This window comes from Grammomys surdaster, unplaced genomic scaffold (genome assembly GCF_004785775.1).
Source record: "Grammomys surdaster isolate TR1022 unplaced genomic scaffold, NIH_TR_1.0 142, whole genome shotgun sequence".
NCBI classification, from domain to species: Eukaryota; Metazoa; Chordata; class Mammalia; order Rodentia; family Muridae; genus Grammomys; species Grammomys surdaster.
In genome coordinates, this window is record NW_021604600.1 from 1,934,378 (window position 1) to 1,952,074 (window position 17,697).

Consider the following 17,697-nt stretch of genomic DNA (forward strand, 5'->3'; position numbering starts at 1 on the left):
CACAAGGAGTGGGAGAGGTGTTCGTCCTTCAGAGAGAGGGAGAGGAAGAGAGGGGGAGGGGAAGGGAGGGGGAGAGGGAGGGGGAAGGAGAGGGAGAGAGGGAAGGGGAGAGGGAGAGGGGGAAGGGGAGAGGGGGGAGGGGGAGGGGGAGAGGGAGAAGGAGATGAGTCGGGGAGGGGGAGAGGGAGATCTAGGCTGGGCAGACTCCTGGCTCCAAGTGATCCTTCTGGCTCAGCCTCCTAGCTGCCAGGATTACAGGCATGTGCCACCTCGCCTATTGGGAAACTTTTAATGCACACAGAAACATTCTTCCCTTTGTCATTTGACAGAAATAAGATTATTCTAATAAGCCTGGTCATCTGCACCTTTCAGACTTAAGCAGTTTTTCTTGACTATCTTTTTCTTCCAGATAATAGTTTTATTGAAATATATAATTTACACATCTCACAATCTACTCATTTCGAGTGGGCAGTTCTCACTGTAGTGACGGAATACAAACATACCACAGTCAGCTTAGAACCTTTCTTCAGTAGTCATTCCTCATTTCTCCTGCCCACCCTTCTCCCCTCAGCAGCCTCAGGCAAGCTCTGGTCTACTTCTGCTTCCATAGCTCCGCCCTTCTGGGCGTTTCACAGAAATCAGGTCGGGCCATAGAAGCCTTTTGCTTCACATATAGCGTCATTCAGTATTTTTTTTAATGTGGAGTCACTTTACATGAATATGGATATATGTGTATATATATTCATGGATATACATGTATATATACTCATATTCATATATATACACACATATTCATATTCACACACACACACATATGGTTTCTGTGTGTAATAAACAGCCCTGGTTATCCTGTAACTCATTCTGCACACTACTGCCTGGTGTGACTATGCCTTTTTTTTTTTTTTTATCTCCTCATCGCTTGATGGATACTCATTAAGAATATGCTGCTAGGCATGGTAGTAATCTTTAATCTTGGCACTCAGAGGCAGAGGCAGGCAGATCTGTGTGAGTTCAAAGCTAGCCTGGTCTACATAGCAAGTTCTAAGCAGGCAGAGCTAAAATGGAAGGAAGGAAAGAAGGAATGAAGGGAGGAAGGAAGGGGGAGGGAGGGAGGGAAGGAGGGAGAAGGGAGGGAAAGGGAGGGAAGGAGGGGTAAGGAAGGAAGGGAAGACAAGAACAGTTCTGTTTAGGCAATGGTGGTACACACCTTTAATCCCAGCACTTGGGAGGCAGAAGCAGGTGGATCTCTTAGTTCGAGGCCAGCCAGGGCTTCAGAGAGTTCCAGGACAGCCAGGGCTACACAGAGAAACCCTGTCTCAAAAGAACAGAGAAGAACAGTGCCATAAACACTTGCATAAAACTTGTAAAAATTGACTTTTTAAATTGTGTGTGTGCATACATGATGTATGTGTGGGAACATGCGCACCATGGCGAGTTTGTGGAGGTCAGAGAACAATTGCAGGAGTTAGTTCTAATGATTGAATTCTCATGGCCAGGCTTGTACAGGAAGCGTATTTACCTACTGAGCCATTTTGCTAACCCACTCTACCCCCCTGCCCCCCCACCGTGTGTGTGTGTGTGTGTGTGTGTGTGTGTGTGTGTGTGTGTGTGTGTGTGAATGTGTCTGTGTCTGTGTATGTGTATGTATATGTATGTATGAGAGTGTATGTGTGTGTATGTGTGAGAGTGTGTGTGTGTCTTACTGGATAGCCTAGATGGGTCTGTCTGGACTCCACCCTGGAATCCTCTTGCTCAGCCTTCAGAGTGCTGGGATTTCAAGTGTGATCCACCACACCCGCCAGCTTGTTTATGAGCGAGTATAAGAACATTTCATTTCAATTGACTGGATCTCAATTTGGGGCAGTCATTGGTTGGCCATTCCCTTAGTCTCTGCTCCATCTTTGTCCCTGGTTGTTTTTAATTTGTTTTTTTTGACAGAGAGTTTCTCTGTGTAATCTGGGCAGTCCTGAAATTCCCTAGGTAGACCACACTGGTCTTAAACTCACTCAAAGCCTCTGCCTCACTGACTGCTGGGATTAAAGATGTTCTCCACCTTAGAATCTACTTTCAAAAAAAGGGGGGGTGGGAATAAATGTAAGAAAAGAAAGTACACAGGACAATTTCAACTCAGGAAGATCATTGAGAAGAAAGTAAAACAAGATCCTTGATTTGGAAATTTGGAGATTTCTCTGAAGTGACATCCTTTGGGCCACCACCCCAATGGTGAGAAATAACACGGTTCGGAAGGCTGTTCCAGGCACAGGGAACAGCAGTACGAAGGCCTTGACGTGGGAATGCACTTGGTGTGTTCGCTGAATGGAAAAAAAAAACTGTTCCCTGGAAGAGCAGCCAAGGCCTGAGGTCTATGGCAGGGGTCCAGGGCCCCAGCTGGTATAGCCTTAGTAAAGCCTGCGTTGTAGTCCTAAAATGAGGGGTTTCTGTAGGGTGTCAAGCCAAGGAGTGACTCGATACAGTGTATATCCTTAAACAATAGCTGTGGTTGTTTGCAAGGTACTTCTGGCTTCCAAGCACTGGATCAAAGGTTCTCTGGAGTGAAATGACGGGCCGATAGGCTTGGACATTTGAAATTACAAGCTTGTTTCCAACAGTCTCCCCAAAAGATAGGGTTTTCATTCTGACGTGTGGTCATCACCTCTGTCGTGCAGGTACCTAGACAACCCTCACGCCCAGAGGCTGGCACCCACCCTCTTACTCTACTTCTTTGCAGGACCATCCTTGCTGCACTTGCGCAGTAACTCTGGCTGCACAGCAGAGCCCTCGGATAATACGGACGCCCCCGCAACATGGCAGACGAAGACCTCATCTTCCGCCTGGAAGGTGTTGACGGTGGTGGGTCCTCCCGCGCTGGCCATAATGGGGACCCTGACACAGACAGTGACGATGATGAGGGCTACTTCATCTGCCCCATCACCGATGACCACATGTCCAACCAGAATGTCAGCCCCAAAGTCCAGAGCTACTATAGCAACCTAATGAAAACAGAGTGTGGCTCCACAGGGTCACCAGCCGGCTCTTTCCACTTCAAGGTGAGTGGCCACCTGCTTTGCGTTTGTGTCCAGCCCACCTGTTATGAGGGATGGGAAGTCTGGGTCTCTGATTGATGACTTAGTTGTCCCCAAACCCTGGCAGTGCATTTTGCATGGGAGGGTGTTCCCATTAATCTAGGAGGTGACTGTTGGTTTTAGGTACGGGCGTTTTTTGTTGTTGTTTTGCCACAGAACAGTGTTTTTCAAATAGATTGAAAACCTTTTGGGGCTCCAGTTGACGCTTGTCGGTAAAGGCGCTAATTGGTAAGCCTGAAAGCTCAAGTTGGGTTCTAGAACCCACATAGGTTCCTGTAGGTTGCTTTTTGGCCTCTGCAGTTATTTCTCTTGGTTTGTTATCATCGAGACAGGGTCTCATTAAGTAGCCAAGCTAATCATGAGCTCATGATCCTCCTGCCTCAGCCTTGGAAGTGCTGGGATTGTCTGTGGACTCAATATTATTTCTTTTTGGTTTTTTTGTTTTGTTTTGTTTTTCGAGACAGGGTTTCTCTGTGTAGCCCTGGCTGTCCTGGAACTCACTCTGTAGACCAGGCTGGCCTCGAACTCAGAAATCCGCCTGCCTCTGCCTCCCAAGTGCTGGGATTAAAGGCGTGCGCCACCACCACCCGGCTCAATATTCTTTCTTTCTTTCTTTTTCTTTTTATTTTTTTGAGATAGGGTTTCTTTGTGTAGCCTTGACTGTCCTAGAACTAGCCTCAGTTTTGTAGGCTGGGCTGGCCTTGAATTTACAGAGATCTGCTTGCCTCTGCCTCCCTTGAGCGCTGGGATTAAACGTGTGCATCACCACGCCTTTTTTTGTTTGTTTGTTTGTTTGGTTGGTTCGTTTGTTTGTCTTTTGAGACAGGGTTTTATGAAGTCTCAGAATCACTATGTCGCCAAGATGACTTTGAATTCCTGATTCTCCTGCTTCTACCTCCCAAGTGCTGGGATAATAGGTGTGGACCCCAATCTTGGATAATCCTTATCCATGAGCAAAGTATTCTAAGACTGCAGGGGATGAGTGAGACATGAGTAGTGCCTAACCCTCTGCCCTCCATACACTCATGCCTGTGATAAAGGTTTAAGTCATAAACTAAACACATTAAGAGATTAAGCCACTAATAATAAAATAGAACAAATAGAACAAATAGTATAATAAAATCTACATGCTGGGGGTATAGCTCATTGGTAAGCACTTGCTGCCCATATACAAGGCACTGGGTACCATCACCAGCACTGCAAAGAACCAAACCAGAGCAAACAAACTATAAAGTTGTGGACATGTAGTCTCTCTCATTCTCTCTAGACTTCATATTATACTAGTACACGTAGATGCTTCTGTGCTATCTCACTGGCCACGAGTAAGTGAAACCAGAGACTAGGAAGGCACAGATAAAGGGGACCACTGTCCACACCCTTCACACATGCAGTGACATAGTGACTGTTGTTTTTGCTGATGGACTTCCTGTAAAGTGCTCTTTAGTGTTTCAGTAAGTGTGTATTTAGGTCTGGAGATGCAGCACAGTTGGCAGAGTGCTTGCCTAGGACACATCAAGCCCCGGGTTTCATCTTTAGCGTCATGTAAGGATCCCAGCATTCGAGAGGTGGTGGAGGCAGGATGATCAGACGTTCAAGGTTACTGTCAGCTCTATCTCAGGTTTGAGACCAGCCTGGGACATGAGTCCTTGATTTTAAAATTGACAAAATAGGCTGGGAAAATGGCCCGTCTGCTGAGAAAGCGTGCGGCTCTTGCAAACAACCCAAGTTTGAAGCCTAGCACCCTCTTCAGCCTGCTCATTGCTACCTAGGTCCAGCTCTAAGGGGTCCAGTGCTTCCTTCTGCGCCAGTTACCCTTGTGTACACATGGCATATACATGCACATGTATGCACATGCATAAAAATTTTACAGATGAATCTTTTTTTTTTTCTTCGAGACAGGATTTCTCTGTATAGCCCTGGCTGTCCTGGAACTCACTCTGTAGACCAGGCTGGCCTCGAACTCAGAAATCCACCTGCCTCTTCCTCCCAAGTGCTGGGATTAAAGGCGTGCACCACCACTGCCCAGCTCAGATGAATCTTTAAAGTTTTTTTGTTTTTAAAGACAAAACAGACAAAAATATGTATTGGACTTCATGCTTTTATTGGAAACCATGTGAATCAGGTCATGCACTTAGGCATCGAATTACATGCTCTAATTCAGTTGCATTTATTTTTGGCCTGTAATGTTTTTGATATTAGCTGAGTACAGTGAGGTAAATAGTTGTCTGCCATTCTCTCCTGGCCTCAGCAGGGGCAGGCTGAATTCTTGTTAACCATTGTTTTTGAAATGGCACCTTAGATTGAGTGCATACTGTATGGGTTTAGTATTTAACACTTCCATTTAGACCAGGCTGGCCTCAAACTCACAGAGATCAGTCTGCCTCTGCCTTCCTAGTGCTGGGATCAAAGGTATGCACCACCACCATGCCCAGGAGGGTTGGAGCTTCAATAAATGTTTGAGGTTTTTTGTTTTGCATATATGTGTGCAGTATACGCGTTCGCATGTGTGTGATTGTTTGATTAGGTGTGTGTCAGTGTGTGTGTATGTGTGTGGAAGCCAGGAGTTGACACTGGATGTCTTTTTCCATCACTATCCATTTTGTTTATAGAGGCAGGGTCTCTATGAATTCTACTGATTCTGGCTAGCTCGGTTGCCCTGAGGGTCCCCTGAGTTCTGGGATTATAGGCTGCTGCATGCCTGCAAGGCTTTTGACAGGGATGCTGGGAACTCACTTCCCCTAGCCTAGATGATTTACTGGCTTCAGCATCAGGGTGGAGAGAAAGAGAGGGGCTCAGAAGGAAAGACAAGACGCGACTAAGAGCATGAGTGTGGGTGGACTTTTCAAGTGTACAGACAGACAGATGGAGGCGCATGCCTAGCCTTAGGCACCTGCTGTGACAGGCGAGGTGCTCACCCTGCAGCAGGGTACCTGCTGCCCAGCTCTCTGTATTGTTTTTGTTTGTTTGTTTGCTTGTTTGTTTGTTTTTACCACAGTCATATGTTGGATTTAGGTGAGGTTTGAGGGGTCCCTTAGAAATGTAAATGAGATCACTGGGTGTTTGCTGAGGGGTGCCTGCAGGATTGGGCTGTAAAGTGGTACAGAAGGCAATTCAGACGTCTTCTTTGTGAACAGTTTTGTTGGAGATTGTCAGGGAGATTGTTGGGGGAGGGAATAGAAGCTCTACCCAAGATCTTGAGCCTTCGGGCCTAAGCCTGGGGCACTGTTACTTAGTATAAAATCTCTCTCTAGGAGAGGAAAAATTAACTATGTGAGCAACTTGTACAGGACATGTTCATTGTTTTTTGGGGGAGCAGGGGGAGCTTCCTGGATCTCAGCTGATGAGAGGTTTTATTTTTACGGCTTCTGGGTGAACACTCCCTTCCCTTCTCACAGCCGGTAATTTCTCTTTCCATCCTGCCTCAAAATCTGTATAATAATAAATAAAGAGTTAAAACTTAGTGCCATCGGCCTTGTTAAATTTGGTCATTGTTCACAGTAAATTAACATTAGAAGCAAAATACCTGTTACTGCTTTGAGATTTGCAATGAAAACCATCCCGTGACTTCAGAATTCATTTGTTTTGTTGTTATTGTTGTTTTCAGAATTTTTTATTTTATTTTTTTAGAAAATTTTAATTCTTGCAGATGTTGGGTAGTTGGTTGTGTGTGTGTGTGTGTGTGTGTGTGTGTGTGTGTGTGTCTGTGTGTGTCTGTGTCTGTGTTTTGTTTTTTCCTTTTCAGGGCTAGAGTTCTAGCTTAACTTACTCTCCAGCACGTAGCTCCAGAAATAACTCAGTCTCCGCTGGGTTTGTGGGGCCCCTGAAGGGCAGGTTCCAGTCTATCTTGCTTCCCATCCCAAGTCAGCTTTGCAACTCTCCCAATGGCTCAGCACTTCACCCCAAGCTCTCCCTTTTCCCAGCTTCCATCTCTAGAGACAGCTAGAAGGGGTTATGTGCAAACAGCTCCAAGGCCCAGGCAGAGGGGCCTCTTTAAATGACACATCATGGTTCTAACAGAGAGACATGTTTACATTAAAATGAGTGATGTTATTATGTGACTGTCTTTAAAAAGACATTATCTATAAATATTTCAGGTCCTAGAGATGTGGCTCAGAGGAAGAATGGCTTCCTAGCATGGCATGGCCCTGGTTTTCATCTCCAACCCAAGCTCAACAAGTTAAGCTAAGCTACCACCCATCTTTAATACAGCAGTTAAAGAGAGAGAAAGTTATTCAGTGGAGCCACACTGTGCAGAGGAACAAATAAGAGATCCAGTGACCCCCTAAGCCTATCTCTTGGGCTCTGACACATGAGGTTTAGGTTTAAATTGAAGGCTAGAGTAGGCATAACTTATCACCCCTGCCGGAGGTCAAGGGTCATTGACCCACTTTGTCTTGGCTCTGGTGTGTCTGCAAGCTAGCATGTTGTCAGAACTGTGTGAAATCTCTTCCTGGGAAGTGGGCCTCTGCTCTGACTGGCACCTGGGATTTAGCCTTCCCCTTTTCCCAGTATGGGATTCCAGGGGAGATTTTAATTTTGGGGGGTTCATTGTTTTGATAACATGATAGGACAATATCTCTCTTTAAATGGTCTTCTCTCCCTCCAGGACAGAACCTTCAAGTTTGCATAGAAAGCACTCTACCTCTGAGTTGTGTCCCCAACTCCCAAAAAGTTTAAGAAAAACTACTGCAGTATCACCAGGTCATATTACCTCCCTCAGAAACAGATCCTCAGAGAGCCTATCCTTCGAACTCCTCCTCAGTTCTTCAAGGTTGAGTTCAGAATCTGGGAGCAACGTCTAGATTCAGTTCACCCCTCCACACTACGATTCCTAACAATAGCAAAATGACAGTTATGAAGTAGCAATGAAAACAGTTTTATGGTTGGGGGTGACCACAGCATGAGGATCTGTACTGACGGATCACAGCATTAAGGAGGTTGAGAACCACTGGCCTAAAACTTCTAATAGAGGCCTTGGTCAGTGAAGCCTCCAGTCTTAAACTCTGCGGAGTTTCCACTATGTTCCTTCGGGCTCTCAGCAGACTCCTCAAGCATCTGTCGTGCTCAGTGTTACTCCGAGAGTCAGCTCCTAATTGCAGGCTGGGGGCTATTTGATGGCTCCACCATTTCCTTTAATTTGTAGATAAATAAGAAGCACTTGATAAAAATTTGAACCAGGCACAGGGCGGATTAAGTCTTCATTGCTCATGGAATGTTGCCACAGGAGTGGGTCCAGGGGAAGACTATAGCTTAGTTTCCAACCTCATTTCCCTTGGCACTTAATATGTATTTAATTTTAAATTATTTACTGTTGACATGGTAACCTGAGCTGTTTAACCAAAATGGCCATTTGTCCTTCCTACAAAAAGCAGGCCCTAGCAGGTACTGGGTATATATTGTGAAATGTCAGATTCTGTCAGTACTCCTGTTCCCAAGGGATGGGGCAGAATCACTCAGAAGGCCTTTCAGGAGATACCAGTCTTCCTTTAGAGGAGGCTTATCCCCTGTGAGACAAGGCCCCAGCCCCAGGATTTAGTTATATAAAATATTCAGAGAGGGAGAGGGAAAGGGAGAGGCAGAGTGAGAGGGAGTGAGTTTGAGATTAATTGGTTAAGGAAGAGTATCCCTCACGGTGGTGAGGGATTGCTTTAGGACAGGATCAGATGGGTGACTTTTCTTTTCTGCGCCTTGGACAGAGTTCTGCATCTTCTGGTTTAGTTGGTTGGTTTGAGTCCAGACATTTTTTAATACGAAGTGTCTATTCTTTGAGAATCTTATGCATTTCAAGAATTTTGATTTTATTTACTGCTGCTCCTCCTGCTATCCTCCCAGATCCACACCCCCCTCCCCACCTCCCCACAGTGGTTTGGGCTGTTTTTGTGGAGGAGGGGTGTCTACATAAGAGGTGTCTACATTTCTCTGTGTGTCCCAGGCTATCCTGGAACTTGCTCTGTAGACCAGTCTGGTCTTGAACTCAGAAACTGACCTGCCTCTGCCTCCTGAGTGCAGGGAGTAAAGTCATGAGCCTTAGACTTTGTAAGAGAAGGTCTCATGTAGCTCAGGGTGGCCTCAAATTCTCCCTGAGTGGCCTGGAGCTCCTGATCGGACCACCTCTCTTGTTCTGGGACTATAAGCATGTGTCACTATGGTGGAAACTTCTACATTTTCTTCTCCCCTCCCCCATTACCAATTATATTAATTTTTTTACATTTACTTATTTATTCAATTACTGTGTGTATATGCACATGTGTGTGTACCCTGACACTTGTGTGGAAGTCAGAGGACAACTTTCTGCAGCGGGTTCTCTTCTTCCACCTTCAAGACCCAGGAATCCAGTGGTGTTACCGTGTTTGCATGACAAATTCAACCTTACCCTTCTAGCTGTCCCGCCAGCACAAATTCAGTCCTTCTGAAAGGACTTTTTTTCTCGAAGTGCTAGGGATTGAAACTTAGTGATACTGTTACATTCTCGGCCAGTGTCCTACATTAAACAGCAACCCCAGCCCTTTGAGAAAAATGTCAATGAATTTGTTCCTCCTTACTGCAAATAGCATAATAATATATACACTCTTTAAATATATGTAAATATAGCGACAAACTCTTTGTATGTATGTAGATATATGTATATGTATTTTGTGTATTGCAAATTCACACATGTAAACTTTTAAAAAACATTTATTTCATGTGTATGCATTGCCTGCTTGTATGTTTGTGCATCACTTTTGTGCCTTGGAGGCTAGAAGAGGGTGTCGATTCCCAGAGAACTGGAGTTAGTTTTGAGCTGACATGTACATGCTGGGAACCAAACCTCGGTCTATTGCAAGAGCAGCCAGTGCTCTTAACTGCCGAGCTGTCCCTGTAGCCTTTGTATATGCAAACTTAAAAATAAATTGTATGCTGGGCAGTTGGTGGTACACGCCTTTAATCCCAGCACTTGGGAGGCAGAGGCAGGTGGATTTCTGAGTTCGAGGCCAGCCTGGTCTACAGAGTGAGTTCCAGGACAGCCAGGACTACACAGAGAAACCCTGTCTCGAAAAACCAAAAAACAAAAAAAAAAATTTAAAAAAATTGTATGATCTATATAATCTATACATGATGTATGTACAAAGTAAAACGATCTAAACTGTATCATTTAAACAAGTGAAAATGTGCCTCCCACCTCAGCCCAGGTCAGTGAGGGTGTGTTCTCACCCTGATGTTCTTTCTTTTGTTCTCATGGGTTTGCACCCTGGTGGCCACCCTCCCATATCCCCTTGGGAGCTGACATGAACTCTAACTTCCGTGGTTTGGCTGTGGTGTGGGCAGGCTCTGCAGTACGTGCCTTACTCTGTACAATGTACACAGTGATCCCTATAGCCCAGACAGCTGGCAGTTTGCCAGATGGTAAATGAAATGAAGTCACGTGCCTGGGAGGGGGCAGGACTGTGTTCCCTCCCTAGAGATCCTGCCTCAGAGTCCTGCTGTTAATAACTGCAATTGTATCTCGCTATAGCATGTGGCTTGCTTTTAATTGTATCTTTTTTTTTCTTCAGTGTTTGTGATCCAGCCCAAAGCTTCATTTATTTGCTTGTTGTCTTTAAGGACTGAATTTCATTTCTCAGGAGGACAGTGTTTCCTTGTACATATGGCTTTGCCTGTGCAGGGCTACACTTGCCAGAGAATAGAGTGGCTTGGGCAGAATTTAACTTTAAAATTGTGTGGGGATGGCTGATTGCACCAGCGAACCCGTGGGCACACCTGCTTGCTACATCTTCCCATCTTCAATTGTATACGTGCTGTTAATGCACTGAGGGTGGGTCTAGCAGCTTGGAGGAAAAAGGAAAAAAAATACAGTCACTCCAGAATGAGACCGGTGAGCCAGAGAAGTGACTCACTGGGCAGAGAAGTGCCCCATCCTAAATCCTGGGAGCCTCAGGCCTCAAACCATGACCATAGAAAGTAAGCCAGGGTTTTGTGCTTCGAGAATGCAGTCAGAAAACAAAGCTTAAGGGATCAGTCTGTGGCTGGATGGCTGGAGTGCTTGCCTAGTAAGCCTCAGACCCTGGATTTAGTCTCAAGTATCTTAAAATAATAAAGAGACCAAAAAAGCTTTGCTCTCCTGCAAGATGAAAGCCTGCTGGCCAGTTGAAAAAGAGTCCTGTTGTCACAGGAAGGAATGCTATCTGGGGGGCTGGGGTCTGGCCCACAGGAGGAGTTTAAGGAGGTTGCAACCCTGCTGTAGGGGTTCATACTTATCAAGGAGTGTGCTGAAAGGCTTCGCTGCAGTGGGCACAGCTGTTTATTGACAAGGACGCCCTCCGTTCTCTTATTTTCGTTTTTTTCTAAAACTTTGTAAAAATATAACCCACATGCTATTTAACTTACCCATTTAAATGTACAATCCAGTGGCTTTCGGTATATTCAGAAAAATCACGCGTCCATCCCTACCTCCCTCTGTTGAAAGCTGTTCCTCTCAGACATCACCTACAACTCTAGCCTGTCCAGTCTCTAGCCCTCATGACCAGTAATCTACTTTCTGTCTCTAGGAGTTTGCCTTTCTAGACTTAAAAAGTATTACAACTGTTTATTCATTCATTTATTTGTTTGTTTGCTTATTAATTATGTGCTATGTTATGCATGTAGATGTCAGAGGACAACTTGCAGGAATTGGTAGAAGGGAGATCCCAAGATCACACTCAGGTCATCAAGGTCAATGACAAATGGCCTTACCCACTGACTCATCTTGTCGGCCCGTAGACGTAGACCCATTCCAAGGAGTGGCATACAAAGGTTGCATAGTAACTGTAGTCGTTTTCTTTTGCCAGTCAGGGCAAAGCTTCCTCTGTCTGAGTGTCACACTTCCAAACTTCCCTTGTCTCTGACCCTGGGATTCTCCCACCTAGCTCTCTGGCCTCACAAATTGCCAGGAGAAGCCAGTAGAATGCTTTCTGGGCAGCGGAGGGGAGGGATTCCCAAGAGGCCATGGCATTCATGTCACCCTCGTGACTAGTGAATGCTGTTGCTTTGATTTTTATTATTACCATCTTTATCTCTTCTCGACCGGGACTCTGAACCCCAAAAGTTAGGGAGACCAGTTGTATGAAGCTCTTCCTGCCTCCTTCCTCTTTTTTATATCAAACCCGTCGGCACCTATAGAATTAACTCGCCTACTCAGCAGGTGAGATTTAAAATTGTTTGAACTAGAGAATATTGAGCTGGTGGAGACTTAAGAATCATCTAATGGCTGGGAGTGTCACTCAGTGGTAGAGCATGTGGTGGCATGTGTGAGGCCCTGGGTTTATTCCTAGCAGCATCGACAGAGACTCATTTACGTTAGTGATTTTTGTTTGTTGACTTTGGTTTACACTTGCAGAGCTGACAATATAGTTCAATGGTAGAATGCTTGCCTGGCATGCATGAGGCCATAGGTTCAATTCCCAGCAAAACATAGAGAGCATGAGTATACACACACACACATACACACACATTCACTTCTGTTGACAACCCAACCCCCCCCCCTTCCCGGTGTGGGACAGCCCTTGTTGCTGCTGGTGGTGTCATCACTGAAGATAGACAGCCAGAGAACCATGTCTCCATGAGTATAGACATGCTCAGAAGGACAGGCAGCTCGTTTCTCCCCAAAGAAACAGATGACTGTCATTGCAGCTGGACTGTAATAGAGGACAGTGATGTACCTTTTAAAGTACAGGGATTGGAATTCAGTAACTGGTTTGGATGTCAGTCAGCAAAACTGCTGGGAGTCATTCATAAGAGGAAATGCAAGCTTAAAGTCTGACCATGGAGAACGAGTGAGGAGTCATTTCTGTAGCAACAAACTCACACAAGTGTATTTTCTTCACTGTTGCAAACCTGCAGATTTTATATTTCCTTGACATAATATATTGTTAAAATTTGAATGACCTATTCACTGCTTCTTGGAATGTAACTTACAAAAACATTTTGTGGGGGTGGGTGCAATTTCTATTTTTTTTGTTTGTTTCACTGCCGAGGACTGAGCCCAGGGCCAGACACTCTACTACACTGACCTGGTTCCCAGGCCCCCAGACTTTAAATCTGGCCCAGAAATTACATTGAAAAAAAATATCCTACTGAGATTGCACAAGTATGCAGAGTTGTAGAGGCAGAAATGTTCGAGTCAGCACTATTTGTACTGGGACATACTGGAAGGCATCCAAGTCTGATCTCCTGGAGGCAAATGCGTAGGGTACACCTATACAGTTCTGTATCCCACAGCCCTGGGAAGAGTGCTAGATCAGCTAGCAGCCTGTGTACGTGAGCTGGGAGGGCCATCTAAGATTGGTGTTAAGTGCAGAAAGTAGTATTCCTAACAAAGCAAGGCACGCTACCCTTGATGCACATCTTAACAAAGGCAGAGAGGGAACCTGCTGAGTGTCCACAGCAAGTGTCAGCCCAGGGAGGGCTATCAGAGGACTTCCACTTTCTAATTTAGAGTTCCATAGTGCTTGTGGTTTCCATTGAAGCAGATGATCCTTTTGGGGTGGGGGCAGTTAGACTACTAAGTGAAATATGAAGGCCTAGGGGTCTGCTTACATCCCCAAAAGGATGTAATTTGTATTTGCTGTGTTATTCCAATCTTATCTTTAAAAACGCACAGAACAAAACTTGAAGGTACAGACCGTGGCTGCTGGGGTGGAGGGACTATGGTGGACTGGACTGTTCTTTTCTGTATTTGTCAAGTAGTTTTTAATTAATCCTAAAGTAGCTTTCAGACTGGAAGGGAAAAAAAATTATGGGCTTTGCAGAGATTGGAAAGCCTCCTGTAAGGGAGTCCTAGTGCCCCGCCCCCACCCGTGTGTGTGTGTGTGTGTGTGTGTGTGTGTGTGTGTGTGTGTGTGTGTGTGTCTGTGTGTCTGTGTGTGTCTGTGTGTGTGTGTGTCTGTGTGTGCGTGTGAAGCCTCGGCTGCTTTCCCTGGCTAATTCTATTTTTAACAGGGTCCCCAGGAGGGGTCCATGCTAGGAGAGTGGGCAGTGTGCAGCCCTGCTGAGACCTGGGAAGCTGGACTTCTTCCAAGGACAGCCAGGATGCTGAGAGACACCGGTGGTGACAAAAGCAGTCTAAAATTGCTGTCTCCTGACTGCCCCTTCCCTATCTCAGAGCTCCCTCTGGCCTGTCTTGCCCAGATGATGCCCAGTCGTCTATCCATTATCTTCCCCATCAGGAAGAATCCAGTGGCTTGAAAGGGAGTTTGGGTCTTGGTGATTCTGGGGAGGCCTCCAAGCAAAGATTTAAGTTTCTTTGGGGCAAAGATTTGAGTTTCTTAGGGGCAAAGATTTGAGTTTCTTAGCAAGAGAACCCCATGGACTAGGGGTGTTGGTTCAGAAACGGCAGGGAAGAGTTCACTTTGGTTTCCCTAAAGCAATAAAATGGACTAAAGAAAGTTAAAAATGGGAAGGTGCTGGGTCTGTCTGTTTTTCGTAGCTGTAACAAGACAACAGAGGTGGGATAGTTAATAAAGAATAGGTACTGGCTGGGTATCTTGGCACACACTTTGAATCCCACCACTTGGGAGGCGGAGACAGGCAGATCTTTATGAGTCTGGGGCCAGCCTGATCTACATAGAGAGTTCTAGGATAGCCAGGGCTACACTATGAAACCCTGTCTCAAAAAGGAAGAAGTGGAGGAGGAGACAATTAATTAGTTAAAACTTTTCTTGTTAACTAGAAGTGTATTTAGTTTATAGGACTGGATCCCAGGAGTCCGAGAGCACTATCCTGGCATCTCCCATGCATCTGGCACGAGAGGGCATAAAGAGATGCAGTGTCTGTATTAACTCCGATCTTTTCCTCTTGTCTGGAGCTACTGGTGCTCCGTGGGGCTTGGAATCAGGCTCTAGCTCCCTGGCCTCCTCTACTCTAGTTATCTCCCAAGGTTCCCATCTGTAAATACCATCCACAGGAGAGTTCAGGGATTGAGTTTCCAACACGGGAGGTTGGGGGGCAGCTCAGACCCCAGCACATACCACAATGCCGTTTAATAGCCTTTCTTCCTCTTCCTTCTCTTCCGCTTCCTCCTCCTCGTTTCTCCTTCTTGTTTTGAGACAGATCTGTGTAGCACTGTCCGCCCTGGTACTTTCTAGGATGACCTCAAACTCGTGGTAGTCACCTGCTTCAGCTTCCCAAGTGCTGGGTCTACAGATGTGCACCAATATGCCTAGCCGTCTGAGTCTTCTAAATGAAGCAGGCCTTGCCATAGTTGTCAGGTTTGGGTTGGCCAGATCACAGACTGCATCTTGCACTAGCGTAAGAGTGAGCCTGTGTTCTGTTTCTGTGGGGGTGGGGGTTCCTGCATGGAGGAGCTGCTGGGTGAAGTTAAGGATGAGGGTTCTGTTGTTTTCTCCTAGTATAGCTCTGCAGCAGGGTGCCTTTTACAAACGTCTGTCTGCACGGTGTTATATCAGGAAATCAGTGCCCTGGCCGGCTCTCACTCAGATGTGTAAGCTCGTTCAGCTTAAGGAAGGAACATTTTCTCAGAATGCCTCGTGTATGCCAGGCAAACACTCTGTCAATGGACTATACTCCAGGCTGTATCATACCACGTTTTATTTATTTTTTAAATTCTTTTGTGATAATGTCTCATTATTTAGATCTGGCTATCCTGGAACTCTGATGACCAGGCTGTCCTGAACTCACAGAAATCCACCTGCCCTGCACTCATACTTTATTTTTAAAAGTTGTTCTCGTGTGTGTGTGTGTGTGTGTGTGTGTGTGTGTGCGCGCGCGCGCGCGCGCACATGTACATGCACATGGGCTTAGGTGCCTGAAGAAGCTAGAAGACAGCCTTCTGCAGCTGGAGTTATAGGCAGTTGTGACGTGACTGCTGAGAACCAAACTCAGGTCCGCTGCAAGAACAGTGCATGTCCTTAACCACTGAGCCACCTCTCCAGCCCTCAAAAAAAAAAAATCTTATTTTCTCTTTCAACATTTTGGCAGCAAGGGAAGAACTGTGTAATTAACATGTCAGTGACTTCTGTACACAAGCTAAGCCTGTGAGAACACACTGGGCCCCTCTGGGACTGTTCTTGATAGGACAGAGGATGAGAATCCTTTCTTTTGAATGCTGTGGTCCTCCCCAGGGGACATCACTGGGGAAGAGGCAGCTGGCTGCCCTTGGCCTGGGCCTAACGCTCCCTTTGCCTTCTGCAGGAAGCCTGGAAGCATGCGATAGAGAAGGCCAAGCACATGCCTGACCCCTGGGCTGAATTCCATCTTGAGGACATCGCCACAGAACATGCTACTCGGCACAGGTTAGCGGTTTGTCCCGTGGGCTTTGAAGAGTCCTTGTGGGGACTTGGCAGGGTGGGGGAGGGATTTGGGGTCCTGCTTCTGGTCAAAGAAAAGGAACTAATATAGTACCCCAATTTCAGATTCTTACAGCATGTGGGATTGTTAGAGTTAGAGAGGTCCAACCAGTTAAGTCTGTGTAAATGTTCAAAATTGGAAGCAGTCTGAAATGTGAAAAACTTTTGATCCTAAATGTTTTAGATAGGAAGGGGGTGAGGCAGCAAAGGTGCATTTATGTTCTGTTTGAAGTTGGTTGAGAGTTGGGCAGCTCCTCAGGGATCCAGGTTCCTTCTGACCCGTGACACCATCATCCCAACTTTTATCCTTGCAAACACCAGTAGAGACAGGCAGGCAGTATCAAGCAGGTTTTGATGCCTGGTCCTGGTAGTGACATGACTTTTTCTTGGCTAGCACTCTGTCCTCTCCATCATTCCTGCTCCCATTCTTCAAGGAGATGGCTGCAGAACCTCCCATGTGCCTCTTTTCCTACTCAGGGAGCCCACCTCCCAGTATGGGGGCAGGATAGGTCAGCATAGTAGAGACCCCAGCATGTGAGGGATAAGTAAGTTCTGCCTCTTTCTACCTGCAACAGCTCTGTGGTAGCAAGCTGCCCAGGCCCTGGGAACTCTCCAAGGAAAGAGAGTCCTTACACAAGCTTGGCTCTGTCTCTTGAACTCCAGCAGGGACCTGAGACCAGGCTGAACTATTTACTTCCTAAATAAATGGCTGAGTTTATACTACCCAGACTGCCAGTGAGAGGATGCCAACATGGCTGGCTTTCTAGAACATTCTGATCCCTTGACTCCAGGCATGGCTGTCTGGATCATTCTGAAAACGGAAGCTTCCTTCTTTGGCTATAGCTTTTTAAGGTTAAAAGTCTTGGTACAAGCTGGCCCTTTGTTTAGAATAGGTTTTCCTGTCTTTGTGAACTGTTTCCAGGGTGAGAGTGAGATTCTGCTGTAAACAAACCTGGGTTTGAATTCTGATGCTCAGGCAAGAGACCTCACCTCTGAGCCAGTTTCTATAAAACAGCACAAAAATTGTCACCATCTCAGGGTCTCTGCAGAGATTATATGAAACAATCTGTTTAAGAACCCAACATATAGTGAACACTCCATAAACTTTAGGCACAGTAGGCATTTAGTCATTCATTCACTCATTCATTCATTCATTCACTTACTGTGTTACTGGAAATCAAACTTTATATAACACACACACACACACACACACACACACACACACACACACACACACACACACACACACATATATATATATATATATATATATATATATATATATATATATATAT

The 17,697-nt window shown here is 45.7% G+C and overlaps 1 protein-coding gene across 3 annotated transcripts in view; it reads left to right on the top strand.

The window, feature by feature from the left end:
* Eef2k (eukaryotic elongation factor 2 kinase) overlaps positions 1-17,697 on the top strand; it is a 58,205-nt gene that overhangs the window by 12,228 nt on the left and 28,280 nt on the right. For all 3 annotated transcript variants that reach the window (XM_028764183.1, XM_028764185.1, XM_028764184.1), the window contains exons 2-3: positions 2,729-3,047; positions 16,248-16,348. In XM_028764183.1, the coding sequence (XP_028620016.1) occupies positions 2,805-3,047; positions 16,248-16,348 (344 nt within the window). In that variant the 5' untranslated portion in view covers positions 2,729-2,804. The remainder of the gene's footprint in view (positions 1-2,728; positions 3,048-16,247; positions 16,349-17,697) is intronic.